Source organism: Thamnophis sirtalis, unplaced genomic scaffold, assembly GCF_051295495.1.
Source record: "Thamnophis sirtalis isolate CommonGarterSnake01/CBP01778 unplaced genomic scaffold, rThaSir2_p1.2 scaffold_7, whole genome shotgun sequence".
NCBI lineage: Eukaryota > Metazoa > Chordata > Lepidosauria > Squamata > Natricidae > Thamnophis > Thamnophis sirtalis.
Window position 1 is genome coordinate 45,094,412 of NW_028261387.1, and position 19,270 is coordinate 45,113,681.

Sequence of the window (19,270 nt, forward strand, 5' to 3'; positions counted from 1 at the left end):
GACAAGAAAGCACGAGTCACCCAGAACTCTATGGCAAACATGGGCCATAATTTAAGAAAGAATGTGTGGCTTCCACTAGCTTTCCTTCAATCTGAGCTGACCAAGTGAGGAAAGATGGAAGCTGAAGTACAACTTCTGGAGGACCACAAATCACAAAATCCTTTAACCAACCTATAAAAAGTATCTCCTGGCAGGTAGATTTACACAAATACTAAATATTATCTTTTGTATGCATCATATTCTTTGTTCTAAACAAGTAATATAAGTCCATAGAGACTGGTGAGCTAATTCACAATCTATTCAAAGATTTCTGCAGGCAAAAACATTCAAAGGGGATCACAAACTTCAGTAAATAGCAAAACAAAACACCAATTTGGGTTCCATGTGGAGAAATAAAGATTGTGCTGATTTTGTGGAAGATTCTCCTCTTCCAATCTTGGAATTGTATGACCCACCTCCCCCACTCAGTTTAGAGTGCTGAGTTAAGACTGCAAATGACACCAAGATGCAGTAAACATAGTGCAGCCTTAATATGTAAACGCTCCCTCTGATATTATACAGAGGGCAGCTTCCTTTCATCACACTTTCTGTTGAGCTTAGAAATTGGGACCAGTGAAACTCTGCGTTTCCCAGATCAATTCAAGTTCTATTAACCAAAAAAAAAAAAAAAGAGAGAAAACACCTTGGACCATGAGGTAGGTTAACTCAAAACAAGCTCTCACCCTCTTAAAATCGCAATCACACACCTCTCTCTGCTGCCCGCCCCCCTTCATCCCCAATTGCACAAGACAAAACACAGAATCATTTGAACACCTATTTAGAATTACAATACAACTTTCCACTTGGATGGAAGAATCAGCAGCTTAAGTGTAGAGAAAGGGATTTTTTGTAACACAAATGAATGGACAGAATTCCAAGCTAATCCAGGGCAGTAGAGCAAAGACTCCTACAAACTAAACGCAGAGCTATAGAATGGTCCAAAGCATTCAGAAAGCAAATTGCTTTAACCTGCTGGTCCATATTTCCCTACTAGCGAATGGCTTTCCCAAGTCTGCTGCTGAACGATCAGTTTAAAGCCTTGGTCGTCTGATGGAAGAGTACAACGCAAGTTAAATGTTTAAGGATGAACCCTATAGCAATGTGAAGAGCACTTGATCAATCCTTCAGAGAGGCTTGGACAGCCCTGCTACATTGCACACAGATGAAAGCTTCTCCCACGCAGTGATGGATCTTCAAGGGCTTAAGCCAATGTTTGCTGCTAAAAATCAAGTTCAGTGAACAATATCCTGTGAAAAATTCAAGTTTCTAAACACAGAGCATTAACTTTTATCCATTTGCTCCATATTGTAACATGGAAATGTGAATGTTTGAAAAAGATGTAAACAACAACAAAAAGATGCTGGGGATGAGATTGAGAGGGGCAGGCTCATTATCTCCCCAGTAATACAGGAATGCATTGCAACACCCTTGTGCTTAGCATTTCAAATCTTCCTTACCCTGTTTGAAAGCTGGAAGGGAAGGTTCCACATTTTTTTCTGTTCCCAGACAAAGGAGAAGGAAAAATGTCCTTTTTCCTGTGATAGGGAACAGTTGATTTCTGCAGTTGCTGCCATTTTGTTACCGAAATATAATAATTTGAGAATGGGAAGAGAAAATGGCATGCAACGTCTTTGCCGGAATTGCCAAATGATGGCATGAAGGAGAATTCTAAATGTATTTAATCAGTTTAGGTCTCCCTTTCTTGTTGCTTATCTAACATTTAGAAAAAAAAATCACCCAGCTTTGTAACTGGTATTCAGGAAACAACAACTCTTCTGAAGTTATCAAAGTTCATCAAATCAGTTACTAAATATATCGCTCTGTATAATACAATTGTTTGTTGTCTTTTTTCTTTTAATACTGTCATTCCAGGAATTTGGGGAAATTCCTCAAGAGTATTTGGCAAATGAAATTCTGAATCTATAGTGACCACTGAGAAACACTACATTATGTGCTCATATTAAAGTGGCTCATTTTCTTGCGTTCTCCTCCAATCCTTCCCCCTTTCAAAAAGAAAACAATTAGCAATTCACAGATAAAAGGAAGAAATAAAAGTCAGTACTTCATAAATCCTCTTGAAAGACCAACTAGAACAAGGAATATCCCCTAAAACATAACAATCAGCTATCCAGGAAGGGACTTACAACACTTGATTTTCTCTCTAATTATTTTCACTGTAATGTCTTATAGGCATAAACAGGATATAGGCAGCTCCTGGACAACTGGAAACCATGGGAAAACCTCATTTAATTATACAAGGATGAAAAATCTAATTTTGATTTATAAAATATTTTGACTCCTTTCCCCCCAAAAACATCCTATTTTGTAAACTTATCAGATGGATTCTGATTGAAAGAACCTCAGCACCAAATTTTGTCTTCTTTTTTGGCTCTATTTTACCATGGCTGCCACCATAGACATCTGACAAGGAAAGAGACTTGAACATGTAAACAGAAAAGGAGACTTCCTTTGCCCTCCCCAACCCTTGTACTTGTCAGAAAACCAGGCACCCATCTCATCCTGAAGCCCTGGTATGAGAGATTAAATACTATTTCCTAGCCAAGCTCCATCTTAGCCTTCTTAAATTCATATTTGCTTTTCTCAACTTCTAGGTTGTGCTGTTCAGTAGCTTCCTCGCACTCCAGAGCTTCACTGTGCAGTCACTGGGAATAAAGGTAAAAGGATAAGAATGTGAGGAAGATCCATAAAAGGCCAAGCTTGTACATTTGAAAACAAAGCATTACATGAAGTGAGAAACAGAAAAAACCCCTAAAAGCCAAATTACCTATTACATTAAATATACTTTAAAATGGTATACTTTAAAATGGCATTTTCATTTTCAAGGAAAAGAACTGCAGGGGTCCCTGATCTGAGCCCTTAGGTGCTTTCCTGATATAAGCCATCATTCTGCTTATCCACAATGCTTTCTATTTCTCCCTGAAGATGCCATTTTATTGCAAATTGCAGCAGGGAATAAATAAGATTTGGCAGATCTGGAGGTAATTTAACCTTGCCCTGATATAACTGCTTTTCCTTCAACATGAAAGTGACTAACAAGCATAGTTTTATAAAGCAGGTTCACTAAAACACATTTTACATTAGTTTGGATATTATTATTTTAATCTGCCTAGAGAGAGGTTTTAGGTCTCTCCCATCTTTCATGTCATGCTTTTGTGACACTCAAAGGCCTAGAAACTACTCTTTAATCCATTATTCTATTCTGATGCATGTGGAGGGGTGGGGGCCAGAAATCTTTATTTTTTTACTAGATTTCTATTCCATATTTTCTCCAGTAAATCCAGATAGCCTACTGATGGCTTTCCATTCATTTTATCCCCTCAGCAATAGGTTGGGCTAAGAGAGAGAGAGCGACCCAAAGTCATTCAGGGAGCTTACAAAGCTGAGGGTGGTTTGAATCAGGGATGGGCTGCTGGGGGTTTGAGGGGATTCGGGAGAACCTCTAGCTAAGATTGTGCAGTTTGGAGAACCCCCAAATCCCACTCCTGGCTGGCCCCACCCACCCCTTCCCGCTCCTCCCAAGAGTCCCCATGCGGCTTAGTTTGGATGCAGGGTGCGTACAGAGGCTTGGGGAGGGCAAAAAATGGGCCTACCGGAAATTCGGGAAGGTCAGAAACAGGCCTGTTTCCGTCCTCCAGAGGGCCTCCGGAGCCTGGGGAGGCCGTTTCCCACCTGCCGTAGTGTAGGAGGCCAACTAGGCCATGTCCACCATGGCCATACCTACCTAGCAAGCGGGCAGAGAATCTCCTCATCTGTATTCCATCATTTTTCATCACTATATCACACTGATTGGTTCTCATAAGACAAAAACCAGGCAGTGAATTGGAAGTATCTTACTGGAACCCAATGGACCCTCAACACACTGATCCTGAACTGATTTTACTAGGAACAAATTTAAATCTATTTCGGTATGACAGGTTTCCAAATAAAGCACAGACCACTTGACATCAGAACCAAATTGGCAAAGTTAGGGAAGAATAGAAGGTGCATTTAGGATGCTCATTTAGAAGGTAAAACAGGGAGTGAATTCTCTCTTAGAAGACACCTTCGCTTACTGTCCCTTCAAAGGAAAGAAAAGCAAGTAAGCATTGCATACCGTCAAGAAGCAGCTGAAATCAGCTCCCAGAGAGAGGGACAGGGAAGACAAAGAGAGGCAGGGAGGGAGAACACAGCAAGAAAAAGCAAGCAGGAGAGTAGAGAAGGAGGAGGAAGATCAAGGCAGACTGGTGGCACGGCCCTTGATGGCAAGGACGCGTCGTGGAAGGCAGGGGGTGAGCCCAGGCACGTAATTCCATAACTTTACCCGACAGTCACTGTGGCACAGAGAAAGAGAAACAGAAAGAGAAGAAGAAGAGGAGAAAAAGGAAAACAGAAAAAGAAAAAAAAGAAACATGGTCGGAAAAGTGGAGATCAGAGATTGCCTTAGGGAAGAAAGTGAATGATGTATTCTTAGTTCCCCCCCACCCCCGGAGAGGCACTTCTGCCAAGCATTGAGCGCTTGTTTTCCAACCCCAGCTTTGCCAGAATCATGTCTTATAATGGCAGGTTACCAAGGATCCCCACTGCTATCCTCCTGGTTTCTGAATATATAGGGGGAAAAAAACATTTAACCGAGGTGGCGCAGTGGTTAGAGTGCAGTACTGCAGGCCACTTCAGCTGACTGCTATCTGCAGTTTGGCGGTTCAAATCTCACTGGCTCAAGGTCGACTCAGCCTTCCATCCTTCCGAGGTGGGTGAAATGAGGACCCAGACTGTGGGGGCGATATGCTGACTCTGTAAACCGCTTAGAGAGGGCTGAAAGCCCTATGAAGCGGTATATAAGTCTAACTGCTATTGCTATTGCTAACTCTGCCTTAATCAAGTATGCATTGACTCATTCAGTAAGATATTCGGATAGCAATACTAAATTCTTTCAGGATTTCTTTTTGGGATCATTGAAGGTGGCTATTCACTCATAATGGCATTATATGAAGAAGCTATAAACAAAACAATTCTCTCAAAAATTCTTCTTTGGTTTAAAGTCAATGGCTGTAGCACTATGGAAAGTGGCACTCGATGAAGAGTCACTCACTCACCCGTGGCTCCTTTGGCTCCCTCCCTCAGCTTTGGGCTCTAATGAAGCAATATTATCTTGAACAGGTCAATTATACATCATGGGATCAAGAAGGCAAAACCTTTTGGAACCCTTCCTTGGATAGAATAGGACTCTACTTAGACACTCACCTGGAAGCTGTGAAAATGTGCTTTGAATTTGTGCAGATAGCATTGATAGGACTATCATGTCCCTTGATGTCCCCAACAGGTGTGAAGTTGTCAACATTCCAGACCTTCACTGTCCCCCCACGGCAGGCACTCAGCAGCATGGGCCGGCTGGGCACAAAGGCCAAAGCACAAACCCAATCTTTATGTGCAGGGATTTGCTGGAAGCAGGAATATAGTAAATCAGAGAGGACCCAAGTCTTGTCATAATAGCTAATTAAAGGAAGGAAATTATCTGAATTTCCTTTTTTATTCCCCAATCATTCATAATTTAGTGTTTTGATACCTGGATGAGTTCTTGTTGTTCCAGGTCCCATTTCTTGATCCCATTGTCACGGGAACCGCTGAAGAGTATGTCTCCCTGAATAGCTAGGCACTCAATCCCATCATAATGTGGAGGCTCAAAGTTGTGGGAAGGTCCAATGTTCCCACCGATACCTTCAGCAATCTCAAACATCTGCAAAATAGAACTTCTTAGGAAAAAGAGTTGCTAATCAAGAGCCACTGTTCTAGTTCAAGGTGTTTTAAGCCTTGGCCTCAGTATGTGGAAGGAACAGTGGTAGAGAAAGAGGACCATCTCCCTTTCCCAATATTAATTTTTAAACAGGAAGATTATATGCAATAATTTTGGAACTGGAGATATGAGTTAGCTGGTATGGGCTTAGTTTGGCTCTTTTGTAAGAAATGTAGTGGGGAACTAAATGCAGGTATTCACTAGAACTAATTGTTATAATCACAGTTGTTAGATAGCTCCTATTTCAATTTTCAATTAATTCCTTTCCCAGGAATTTATATAAAGCCACGTTGCAATCAAATGCTACACGTGAGACCAAGTACAGCTTAATGGAATGGTTTTATTTGCTCTTTAGTAATTTTTCATTTGTATTTGCCTGAATGTGAATAGCCTCATCTTTGTCCTGCATCAGAAATTCTCTTCTAGATGATTGATTGATTGATAAATAGACAGACAGACAGACAGACAGACAGACAGACACACACACACACACACACAGGGGCAGGCAGGCAAACAGACAGACAAGAAAAGGGATTTGAAAGAACCAGACTGTCAATAATATAGAATGTTCCTTAATATGTTAATAATACATTCAACAAAACTTAAATAATACCTTAATATAGTGATCCTTAGATCCTGTGATTACTAAGTCATGATTACTTGCAGTCCTATTCACTGTGAGACACATCACAGGGCCAATGTGACCCGTCAGCTTTCCAATAGGCTGAAACCTATACAACAGATAAATAAGCCAATAAATAGCCAAACATTACAACAGTGATCAAAACATTGTAGGCAGATTTTATCTGAGAAAAAGTATTATTTTGCCCCTTCCCTATACTGGTAGCCCCAGCACGCACATTCTCTGAAACATAAAGGACTGACAATATACTTCAACAACTTTTTGTCAGTCTCTTCTGGGCATTCTTATACATTTGTAACCACTTGTATAAGGTGGTTAGCCCCAGGACTTGCTGATTGCTTATTGTGCTGTACAATTTGTAGGTCTCTCGTATCATCCCACATTATACCCCTCACTGTCCCCATTAATTGGGGATGATATGCATAGAAAATTTACAGGACCGGAAGGGACCTTGGAGATCTTCTAGTCCCTCCCCCTGCTCAAGGCAGGAGCATTATACCATCCTAGTCAAATGGTTGTCCAGTCTATTTTTGGAAACCTCCAGTGATGGATCACCCACAACTCTGGGAAGCAGAGTCCAAGCGCTACAGGACACAGGTTAAAAAAATGATTTCTGTTTTCTTTCTGACCTGTTCAACTCCCAAATGCGGACAAAATTGCCAGTGGCTGCGTAAAGCATGGTGCCTGTGGGATTAAGTGCAATTTGATTGATCTGGTGTTCGCCTTGCACGCTGGTGATAGTCCGGGTAGTGGCCCCAGCACAGGCATCTCCAGTGATCACCTGGCCTGAGGAGCTAGTGGACAGAGGGAGAGGGAGGATCTGAATCATAAAATATATCTGACAAAAATATGAATGGAGTTCAATGAGAAAACAGGAGAGGTTTGCCCTTACAAGAGACTATAGAATAGAATCCCCATTGATTTATGTATATACTGCAAACTCACATAACTAGAATAAATTATTTCTCAATCTTACTTGTCTTACTCACAACCTTACTCAATCTTACAATTATAGCTAACTGCAGTTATAATTGTCCAGTGCAAAACCAAAAAGTAGCTCATAGCTTAAAATTTCTTTCTTTCTGGTATCTTCCTCTGCAATAAGGATTAATTAACCCATGTGATCAGAGCCAACAATGGGTTTATACAAGATAAGATTAACTCTTCCTTTCTTAGCTAGTTTAAGAAAGCCAAATTTCATATGATGTTAGCCACATGGTTTATCCACTTGGTTGTTAGACTCCAGCTTCCACAATATTCATTCAGTGCATTCATGGGATATTCTAGCTGGGAAAACTGGAATTTGTATTCCTACTACATCCTAAAGGCATAGGGGATCTTGGGAAAGCATGCAATGCAGTGATTACTTACGTGAGAGTACGGATGCACTTTGCAGAATCACGGATATCCCATACTTTGATGTAAGAGGTAGAGACTGTGAATACCAGGCCAGAGTCACTGCAGTATTTTATGGAGACTACATTATTTGGATGCCCTTTCAAAGATGCAATTTCTTGTCCTGTCACTAAGTTCCACATTTTGCAGCTCCGATCTTTAGAAAGGAAAGAAAGGTGAATCAGAATGGCTTTTTTCTCTTTGTTCAGAAAAGAAACAACTAGTGTCTAGTAAACTATAAGATATCTTGAGGTGTGCACAAAAAAACATGGAAACCATCACAACTGATTGGTGCAGGAGACACATGTTCTTCTTAACCTGGATTATGAAACTGTCTTAATAGAGGTGAGTTACAGATTGTCACCCACTTATTTTTAGGAGTATAGGCGACTCTGAAAATGTGTCCTCAAAAAAGGTAGATTATGATATGAATCGATAGCTTTCATAATTGACGTATGGTTCCCACAAAGAATCCATTCAAATATAACTCCCTTTAGAACATGTGTGTAGCATTTTCATCCTTCCAGCATCTAGGTCATCAAAACCAGACACACGTACCTTTGGATCCAGAAAATAACAATTCATCAGTAGCATCTAAGCACAATACTGGCTTGGTGTGTCCTTCAGCCACAGAAATGCATTGCAGTGGTGCTGTCCGGGCACTCCTGGAACCTCCCACAGGGTTAATGATCCCCCTTGCATGGCAGAAAACAAAACAGTTAAAAGAGTGCAAGTACCTTGTCTAAGTAGGAAAAAATGGATTTTTCTGGAGTCCCTAGAAAGGGAATGGGAATAGGAACTCATAAAAAATATACTCTCAAATAAACACAAAGCATAAAATAAAAACAAGCATAATATGTTAATGTTTTTCACCTATCGTTTTTGTGTTTTCTCTCTCTCTCCACCCCCTCTTTCAAGCTTCAAGATCTTCAGGCCTATTATCACTTATACCTCACCACAGCAATTACATTGACAGGTTCACGTTATCTAGGCAGTTTTCTTTGGTTACATATTTCAGAAGTGGCTTAACATTGTCTTCTTCCCAGAAATGAGGGTGTCTAGCCCAAAGTCACCCAATTAACTTCATGCCTAAATCAGGGCTAGGACTCAAGAGTTTCTCAGTTTCTAACCTGATGCATTTAAGTACTGCAACAACTAGCTCTTAAGTAATCCTCAGGTGTATTAATATTTATTAAAGTAGTATTCTCCCTTTTTTTGTGTGATGTAATTCAAAGGCATCTATTATGGCCATAGAGTTGCTTTGCCATGCTTCTCTCCTGTTCTAGACTTAAAAGAAAATTTTGGTACCCCTACTGTGCTCCCTTCCCATATACCTGGAACAGATCTGTGTTGCCCGGTTATCTGTGCAATGTTAATATGTAACATTCTGAGGGCTGTGATTGGTGTCCTTATTCGCTGAAATTCTTAACCCGTTCAACATCATCCATCATGTGAAAAATGCTTCCAATTGGCATGTATAAATGCTTTTATTCAATTCACTGTAATTTTTCTTTCTTTTTTCTGCCGCATCATCAACTGACTAAATTTTCTTGTTTACATTCCTTAAAACCATCAACTGACTGCTGACAGAAAAAAAATGAGAGTTCTATGTCTTTTGGCTGACACCTAGGGGTAATTATGAGTAGCAGAGACTGAGACGCAGTAAATCCCAAAGGTGCTTTTTCCAAGAGGCAACTGGACTTTCTGGTTTTTCTTCGAAGGTGTTTCGCTTCTCATCCAAGAAGCTCAGAAAGCCCAGTTGCCTCTTCAAAAAGCACCTTAGGGACAACCATGACCTGGATGACTGAGAATCTCCATAGACATTTACTGGGTAAATGTTACAGAGCTGGAGTTTGAGAATCAATTTTTTTCATGTGGAAAAATTAAATTATTAAGTGAGAAAAAGAAAGGAGAAACCAGGACGCCCACTGGCTACAGAAATACTTGAGTTGTCCTTTCCATTACAATGTCAATTATCTGTGTTAAGCCAATGATGAGCTAGAGAGTTTTAAGACTCCATGCCCCTTAAGCTGACCTAAAAAAATGGCCCCAGAAGCAAACAAATTCCAGTAAGCCCCCCCCCCCAATTGTTGTAGAGATGCAGAGCTCAAGTACTGACAGAAGGGGAGGCACCCACAGCAGATCTGCAGGAAAAGTGGAGCCAAGCAGATTGCTGGCTCCAATGGTCACTCATCCCCCATAGATCATCCAGATGGAAGGCTTAGAGCTGGACAAAGGGGGAAAAACCATTTTCAGAACAGGGCACCTAAGGCTGTCTTCAGAATGCCTCAAATAAGGGATGACAATAAGATACTGAAGCTGGCATAAGGTCAGTTCCTCTGCAAATTGTTAGTACTATAGGACATCTTCATGCTAAGACAAGGAGACTGTGAATGAGGCTAAAGTGTACTAAATGTTATATTTTTAGTGATTGTGCAGGCTAGAAACCACCCCCTAGGTTTCAATCAACAGTTTGAAGGAAGAGAGATGTCTTTGGTGAATAGGAAGGCATGTATCACATGGGCAGAGAAAAAAAAGACTCAACCACAATCTCCTGGGTAGGAAAAAGCTTTGTTCTTTTAAAAAGTTAGGGGTAGAACTTGGGGGAAGACAGGGCCAGAAGCTGCATGGAGAAAAGGAGAAATCATTGTTCTTCTCAATTTTTTTGATAAAAGTGGAATTTTTAGCAAAAAGAAATTTCCAAGTAAGGGAGAAGAAGAATCACTTGCTTACATGGACAACTATTCCCTTATAGGAATAGGAAAAATGGTATAGTTAGAAATATTTCACTTTTCTAAACAGATATAAGGAATTGGATCCAATTGTTCATGCATAATTCAGACTAAGCTGAAAGATACTAACATTTATTTAGAAATTTACTCTAATCTATATTATTAAATTGCACAGTCTCCCATTTTATAAAAGAGATCGTATTATTTGTAGCAGACCACTGCCATCTAGTGGTCTTTTGGATTTTTCCATTTAACTAGTTTGTCAGCTGCCGTATATTGTAAATTTGGGCAACTGCATAATCTGTCTCCTATAACATGTAATGTTTACAATTTAATATTTAAAGTTGACAAGTGATTTTTACATTTTCTCTCTTTTTAAAATTGTTTCTCTTCCAAAAGGGAACTGGAACAGTAGAAATCTACGCTTACAGGACTTGGAGGCTTTACTATAGAAATCTATTCATCCCCCCCTCCACCCTCAATATGCCATGGAGGTAGTAAATGTTCCCAAGGCCTATCTAGGCTTGGGTTAATGAGAAGATTCCAAATGAGGTGTTGCATATCCAAATGAAGGAGTGAAGCCAAAGATGAAGGCTTCACTCAGGTCCGCCACCAAGGCGGGAAAAATACTGTACTGTGATTGGCTGAACCGTTTGACAGCTCCCTATAAAAGGGCAAGCTGTCAAACAGACATTTGCTGGTTATTGCTTGTTGCAATAAAGAGTTTGACGTCAAAGATCTGCCTCTATCTCTTCTATTCGCCCACAACTTAACATGAAGTATCTTGTGGAAATAGGTGGAAGCAGCAATAGTTACTAAGCAGTTAAACTAAATGCAGGAGAAAAGGACAGAAAATGTATTCTTAGAAAGGATATTTGAAACTTCCAGTCTTTTACCCAAACTGCTATAGAGTTTGTTACCCATTGTTTTGGAGGGAAGCTTGGTGACTTCTGTTCTGCAGAACAGAAACAAGCGGAGGTTGGATAAGGATCAACAAGGGAGAGGGCAACTTTTATACTGATATTGTCAGCTGATTCAACAATAGAGGGAGAGTCTGTCAACTCAGCAGAACAAAAAAGCTTTTGGGGCAAAAAAGACTGAAAGCTTCAGACATGAGCTGGTGGTTTAACTAGGACTTCCAGACAGGATGGAAATTTAATCCACTTCTGGCTGGTGATTTTCAATACATATAAGGAGGACAATTTGGAAGAAATCATGTTTCAGGTAGTCCTCGACTTACAACAGTTCATTTAGTGAAGTTACAACAACACTGAAAAAAGTAACTTATGATTGTTTTTCACACATACAATCGTGGCAGCTTCTTGATGGACCTACGAAATTCAGAAGTTTGGCAACCGACTCATATTTATGACGATTACAATATCCCAGGATCCTGTAAACGCTTTTTGCAACCGTCTGATAAGCGAAGTCAATGGGGAAGCCAGATTCATTTAACAACTGTGTTGCTAACTGAACACCTGCAGTGATTCACTTAACAACTGTGGCAAGAAAGGTCATAAAATGGGGCAACATTCACTTAACAAAGTCTCGCTTAGCAACAGAAATTTTGGGATCAATTGTGGTCGTAAGTCAAGGACTACCTGCGTATTCCAAGTCACAGGAAATGGGCCTGAAACATTCCTTAGTCAGCTGGAGGTATATTTAGCACTCAGAAAGTAGAAAGGGAGGAAGGTAAGAAATACTACATCAGGGTCTCAGGTGACATGCAGATTTCAATTGCAGGAAAAGAAAATAGAATGGGAAAAGAAGAACAAGGCCAAAGGAGTTATATAATAAACAGTAAGTTTTATACCTCAACACCTCCGAGATAGAGGAATCACTGTCATCAGACCTAGGAATAGAAAATTAGCAGGATTATGGGTGATTAAAACCAGGAGAAAGAAAAGCAGCAGCATAAAGTCAGAAGGGGGAAGTTTGTTATTGCATCCAAGCTAGCAGGGCAGATCAAAAAGATAGCAGGCTGTAGACAGAGAGGGCTCAGGAGCAGAAGGAGCACAAGCAGAAACCACCTGCAATTTGAATAGGTATTTTCCCACTCACTAAACCCTTGATATTATACACAAAGTCTTGAAACTTGCTTTAGGAAAAAGGCAATGAAAACTCCAATGATGTTAAATTATTGCACATATGTGTGGAGAAAGACACCAGGCGTACAATGCAATCTACCAAGGTTGGTGGGTAACCTCTGAGCAGTCTTTTGTGACTTCCATGATACTTCCTCATGAGGATGTGATCACTGTGGTGTCAAATTCCCTCTACAAATGGCTGTCAGTTATGTTTTTTGTACTGCTTTTATTTTTCTTTGAAACTTCAATAGTCACTTAGCTGAAGTTGATCTATACTGAACAAATTAGCTTAAAGCACTAATGGAACATCATCAGTTTTTTGATGCTACAATTCCCCTCTCTCATATCCTGATCTCAAGAGTACACAGGCCGGTATTTGGAAAGCTGAAAGCATATGCAACTCTTGTCCTGTTAATAGAGCAAATTAACAGCTATTTGGAGATGCTGGCAACTCAAACCTATCTTGAAAAAAAATACACTTGCATCCTCTCAACATTCATGTGTAGAGTTTTGAAAACGAGACTCCTAGCTGTGGGAGGCTGCAGACACAATTGGAGAGAGATTTCATGCTTCCTAGCAACCATCTAAATACGCTGAAGAGAGGCAGCAATCATTTAGCAATGAGACATTATGGAATGTATAAAATTAGATGCTGGTCCTGGATGGGGAAATGGTATAACTGTTATTTAGGTTTCTTACATATTTGGGGAAGTTCCAGGGAAATCTTGTCTGGTTGCTACTAAATGTCCTGATTGCTGAAGCAGAGAGCTAACTCCAGTGCAAATGGGACAACATACCTCCAGGTCCCCCTCCCCTCTCAAAAAAACCCCAAACTAAAACAACAACTCAAAACAAAAAAAAACCTAAATGTTTTCAGTATTGGATAAAATGGAAAATTTGGAGAAACTTTTTTTTTTTTTGAGCCAGCAGCTATAACCATAAATTCTTCTCTTTATCCTTGGGAAATGAACTTCCTCCAAATCTCAGAGTTAATCTTACTTGTCTAATGCAGAGCCCTGGCTCTGGTTGCTAGTGAGCCGAGAGAAGACATTGCGGTCATTGCGTGGTCTGCTGGGAGGGGATGAGGGAGGAGTGAATCCAACATCTGGATTTCTAGGCAAGAAAGAAAGATGCGATGATTTACTCTGATTGGAGGCTGGTTTGCTCCTTGCAAATCATCTCTCACCACTCTCAGATCCTGTTCCACCAAGCAAGTCAACTGGATGACAAGGAAAATAAAAGATAAGGAGGGGCCCCTTCTTATGCACTTACCTGATAGACTGGCCCCTGTCATATGACTTCCTCCTTGTAAGGGGTGAAGTGTCTGTGACTCGGGACTGTCGAGGGCTAGAGAGGAAAAAAAGACAGAAGATATTATTTGAAAAATTCTCTTATTGGAATGAATGAAGTGCTAAATGCCTGGGGAATCATTTGCTTCAAAACATTCCTAATGTCAGGGAGATAGATAGGATGTACATAATCTTCTTGCAGATGCAAATATTTCGATGAAGGAGCACATGGGAGTAGATGATCTCTTAAAACACTGCAAAACAAATGTCAAGGAACTGAAATAGACTGGGAATATTAATTCAGTTTCCAGTACCTTCCATGTTTGCAAGATTCCTCCTATGTGCAGAAACATTTATATTTATTTTAGTACCTATACTTATCCTTGCCAATTCATAACCGATGGAGACTAATATAGGTTACGTCATTTGTATAAACTAAGTTTTCTAAATATTCAGCAGCCACATCCTGCAGGAAACGGTTCCTGCTCAGACTGCACAATGCTTCAGTTTTCACTCTAAAATGTGGTTTCAGAGCATATGGGACATGAACAAACCATCTGTCCGCAACTCTTTTTAAAGCAGTTGTACCTTTTCCCAACATCCTGTGACTGCTGCTTAAAAGGAAAAGTGTGGCTGCTTTGAAGACTTGCAGGTAGGGATTGTGAGATGCTCTCTGAAGCACCTTTTTGTAATCAAAACAAAAGCAAAGCTCCTACTTTCTCATTAGGGGGCTCTATATTTTGAACTACTATCAGGTGAAGCTGCTAGCTGACTGAGGATTATGAAGAGAGTTTTGAGATGATTTCATAAAAATGATGTAATGTAATGAATTAAAGACTTCTTATGTTTATTGTTAAAATTTCTGTAAAGTTTGCAATCAATAAAAAGTTGATTCTGGTCTGAATGTAATACACAGATCATTGTTTTTTCCTTGCCTGGTTATTTCTCTGGCTCACTAACTACTACCATCAAGAAAACAAAATTTTGGGTTGCTAAAAGGATGAATCATATATTGGTTTACACAAAATAATGCTGAAGTACTGGGCTCCCAGTTTTCAAGCCAATAGCATCTCCACTTCTCAACATGCAAGAGAACTTACTCAGAGGTCATTGTCTCTATAACATTACCTCTATAAGACCCGTGGTGGTGCAGTGGTCAGAATGCAGTATTGCAGGCTCTGGCATTCCACTTACCAGGAGTTCGATTCTGACCAACTCAAGGTTGACTCAGCCTTCCATCCTTCTGAGGTTGGTAAAATGAGGACCCAGATTGTTGGGGTTAATATGATGGTTCTGTAAACCACTTAGAGGGGGCTGTAAAGCACTGTGAAGCAGTCTCTAAGTCTAAGTGCTATCACTATTGCTATAATCAGGACTTACAATGTGCTCCCTCGGATAGGCAGGCTGATGGTGCGGGAGACTTTCTCCTTATAATAAGGATCATGGATGGAGAATCCAACACTGTCCTCTTTAATTTCCATGAGAGACGCTAATGACTTGGTGATGTTCTTAGTGGAGATGTCCAATGTGGGCCCTAGGCACTCTGCAGATACAGCTTTCATTTGAGCAGACAGTTTAGGCTCTCCCTAAAACAAAGTCCCAAAAGAATCAAGTCAGAGCATTAATCACCTAGTCAGGTATTATTCCCTGGCTGAATTTAACTATCCTTATTGGTTCGTAAAATGTAGCACAAGATTTAGATTTGAATTCAGGCAAGAGATATCCATTGTGATCATCCTAAATTTTAGGATGCAATAAGTCTCAAGGGTCATTAAGTCACTGAAGAAAGTTTGGTTTAAAGACAATAAAGGAAAGGGACATACAAAGAGATAAGGAGGAATATTTAGTACTAATTACCATCCCAGTTTAATGACTCTGAGTGGTTCACAATTAAAAAGCAGTAAAATTTCAAAACGCAAAAAGTCCATCAACTAAACATAAATTAACAATATGCTTAGCAATCAATTTCTAATTTAAAATGCACCTTGCTATTAGGACTTGTATGTTAAATTTTAATACTTCACGCAAATTATTCTCACTGTTTAACTGAAGAGCAGTCAGATGTTTACAAAGACATAAAACGCCTATAGCCACACTGGCCAAATGCAGCTTTCAACTTACCCTGCATTTGAAGTCATCCTGACTCGCAGAACCTTTCATGAAGAAAGACTGGGAAAAGCTGCAGGACACAGAAGGAGATTTTTTTGGTACATGCAATTTTTATATGCACCTATAGAGAATCCAAATGAGACCAACCCCAAAGAGATTCCTCTAAGTGCGATACTCAGACTCTGAGTTATTCCTGACACAAGCACTCCATGCTGAATTGGATATTATTTTTTTTGGTATAAAAAATGGAGCATAGGGATTCCTTGATGACCGTGAGTTGGTTCACTGGTCAACAAAAATAATTTCCATTTCTCCCATTTTTACACACACACACATACACACACACGCCTCTCACTTTCTCTGAGGATACTCACCTTCCCTCTGAAGCCAAACTGAATTCTGAGACTTCCTCATCAGTGCTGGCATAGCCATTTTCTACGCAGAAAAGAACCAACATTGGGATCATATTCGTCAGCACACAGACATCAGCACTGCTTCTGTATCAGAAGCTTATCTAGGAAAATGTCTCTAGAGTCACCAAAGGGTGGTTCATGGACCACTGGTGATCTGTGAGAAAATTTTGGTGGTCCACAGAAAAATTATTTGCATTTTTTATATTGTACTAAATACTATTTATCTTTTTTAAAAAATCATATTAGTGGCCTGCGGGATTTAAAATTATGCATTTAGTGATCACTGAGGTCCCAAAGGTTGGTGGCTCCTGCTCTAGAGAATATCCAAAGGACACGAGAAGGTTATTCTTAATTTTTTAAAGAGGGCAACTTGGCAAAAGAAGACTAATCTCCAATTTACAGAAGCAGAAGGACCACAAGAATGAACTCAGAACAAACACACTTTCAACTGAAAAAGAGCCTCAGAGGTAAGTTTAAATGCTCAGTTCATGGTTTACTCATCACATAGCAGCCTGGCTATTTGAAGTCTTTGTTATGTAGTGATTGTCCTCAAATCTTGTCACACAGATATATATATATGAGGTGTTGCTATAGAAGAGCACTGCAGATAGGTGAATAAGAAAACAGACCTTGCTGCACATTGTGAATGAGTGCCTGTAATTCAGGGTGGGATTCTGCTTTTTCTCGTAGGGCATCCAGAATATGATGGTTCTGAGAGGAGCCAGTCACATCTGTTTGTCTCAGACGTCCTTCCAGTAAGCGGATCTGAGCTTCCTTCTGGGCTACCTGCAGACTCTATTTTCAGAGATTGGAAAATTAAAGAACTTGATCATAAGCTTTATTCTCACTCATAAATAAGGCTATATTATTATTTATGCAATGGGATTCTGTATCTTGCAATGGGTACTAAGCATAGGTGGTATTCTACTGGTTTGGACCAGTTCGCCTGAACAGGTAGAAATCGCAGGTGGCCTCGCCCACCCTCTCCGGCTCTACGGCATCTCATTTAGGCCATTTTTTCCCACAAAAAGCGCACAGAAGGCTGTGCGCATGCATGGAGGTATCTATGTGCGCTCACAGGGAAGGTAAGTGAATACCACCCCTACTGAGACACAACCAGAAATCTGTAATCATAATATTCAGTCAGAGCTTTAAGCCTTATTCTACTTCTTAGTGAAGTGTTTGAATAAAGCACAAGGATTAAAAAGAGTTTCACTGCAAATATATTTCAAAATATTAAAAATCTTACTCTATTCTAAAAGAGAAATGCTTTTAGAATGGAATAAGATTTTTAATATTTTGAAATATATTTCTCCAAGAGTTCCATGGATAGATCAGACTAATATTGTAACCAGTTACATTTGCTACTGGATTAGCTATACCTCTCAGGAATTCTTAGCCTTGACTTACCTTGTCTATGGATGCTTTGAGAAAATTGTCCAGTAAAAGTCGTGCTTCAGCCAAAGAGCAGGAGCTGATCACCACAGAGGTATCTGTAGAATCCAATTCTTCCTAGTAAGAAGAGACCCATAGGGAGAAGAAATAGAATGAGAAAGTCTGGGGGTAGAACATTGTTTCCCTGTCTAAATATTGGTTTTACTAGCCTTGATATTCTCTCAATAGAGTAGTGCATGAGTAGCCAATTTCAATTATTCATTCAACAAGTGAACCCACTGGGGATTACTAGAGCCTTCTCCCTGTTTTTTCTACAACAAGAGAATTCTTCTAGAGTACTAATGCCTTAATGTAAATAACAAATTACCAGACTGATAAGATGTAATTCCACAATGAAAAAAGAGAAAATATTTCCAATTCTCTCAGGGATCTTATAAGGATTGTGAAACACAATAATCCCTTAGTCTCTACTGTTCCTAAGAGCAAAGAGCTATCGGCCTCAATTAATCTCTGGCTCATACATAAATTATGGAATCCCCCCTCTCAAATCCCTTGCCACAGATGGAAATGGGACACACCTTGGTCTCTTCAATCTGCATAATGGTGGCCTGGCAGTCAGAAATACTGTCATTTATGTAATCAAGATTGGCAGCCAACACTTCAATCTCTTCATTCAATTCCTGCAATCCCTTCTGTTCTTCTGGGTTCTCAGCCTGTAGTTTCCCCCTCTTTCCTAGTAGTCCTTCCTGCATCAGTGACAACTCCTCACGTTTCTGAAAGCAAGAAGAAAGAATTGAATTGTTCTGCTAGGCTACTGTCCTGCAAGAAACTCTGCCCCCAAGCCTTCCCTTCTATCCCAATGAAGACATCCACCCTTATGAGCCATCCCCCCTTGTCACCTTGATAAGACGCTCCATATCTGATTCCAGATTGATGACAGTCATTCTTTGCATGACAATATCAAAGACACGGCGTTCCAGTGACTGCCACTTCAGGCGGGCTGCCTTACTAAAAGTCTGGTTTGCACCTTTCTTTGGGAATCTTTTCCTACGGAGGGAGATCACAAACAAGAGATGAGCAGCACAATCCTACCATTATGCTAAACTCTCATCCCTGCTACTCCAAGTAGTTCTGAAGCAGAGGGTGAGAAACCATTCTGAATGCTACCAAGAGGAAGCTATCAAGAAAACCCAAAGCTCCAGGAGGCAAGAAAGTATCAATATGTTCACAGACAAGGTAAATGTTTCCCTCGCACCTATGTGCTAGTCATTCCTGACTCTAGGGGGCGGTGCTCATCTTGGTTTCAAATCCAAAGAGCCAGTGCTGTCCGAAGGTGGCTCCGTGGTCATGTGGCCGGCATGACTAAACGCTGAAGGC

The 19,270-nt window shown here is 40.2% G+C and overlaps 1 protein-coding gene across 6 annotated transcripts in view; it reads right to left on the reverse strand.

Annotated features, from left to right (window-relative positions):
- Positions 1 to 1,664: 1,664 nt before the first annotated feature.
- The window catches only part of KIF21B (kinesin family member 21B), a 76,839-nt gene continuing 59,233 nt past the window's right edge, over positions 1,665 to 19,270 (reverse strand). For 2 of the 6 annotated variants that reach the window (XM_087719890.1, XM_014066837.2), the window contains exons 19-35: positions 18,793 to 18,940; positions 18,472 to 18,666; positions 17,909 to 18,010; positions 17,128 to 17,293; positions 16,460 to 16,520; positions 16,098 to 16,155; positions 15,357 to 15,562; positions 13,960 to 14,034; positions 13,687 to 13,800; positions 12,414 to 12,452; positions 8,427 to 8,563; positions 7,845 to 8,025; positions 7,103 to 7,267; positions 6,444 to 6,561; positions 5,603 to 5,773; positions 5,281 to 5,477; positions 1,665 to 2,702 (exon numbers count right to left, since the gene is read on the reverse strand). In XM_087719890.1, coding sequence (XP_087576016.1) covers positions 2,648 to 2,702; positions 5,281 to 5,477; positions 5,603 to 5,773; positions 6,444 to 6,561; positions 7,103 to 7,267; positions 7,845 to 8,025; positions 8,427 to 8,563; positions 12,414 to 12,452; positions 13,687 to 13,800; positions 13,960 to 14,034; positions 15,357 to 15,562; positions 16,098 to 16,155; positions 16,460 to 16,520; positions 17,128 to 17,293; positions 17,909 to 18,010; positions 18,472 to 18,666; positions 18,793 to 18,940 — 2,188 coding nt within the window. In that variant the 3' untranslated portion in view covers positions 1,665 to 2,647. Of the gene's footprint in view, positions 2,703 to 4,159; positions 4,371 to 5,280; positions 5,478 to 5,602; positions 5,774 to 6,443; positions 6,562 to 7,102; positions 7,268 to 7,844; positions 8,026 to 8,426; positions 8,564 to 12,413; positions 12,453 to 13,686; positions 13,801 to 13,959; positions 14,035 to 15,356; positions 15,563 to 16,097; positions 16,156 to 16,459; positions 16,521 to 17,127; positions 17,294 to 17,908; positions 18,011 to 18,471; positions 18,667 to 18,792; positions 18,941 to 19,270 lie in introns of those variants that run through there. The other 4 variants (XM_087719889.1, XM_014066834.2, XM_014066838.2 and 1 more) reach the window with 3 other exon arrangements.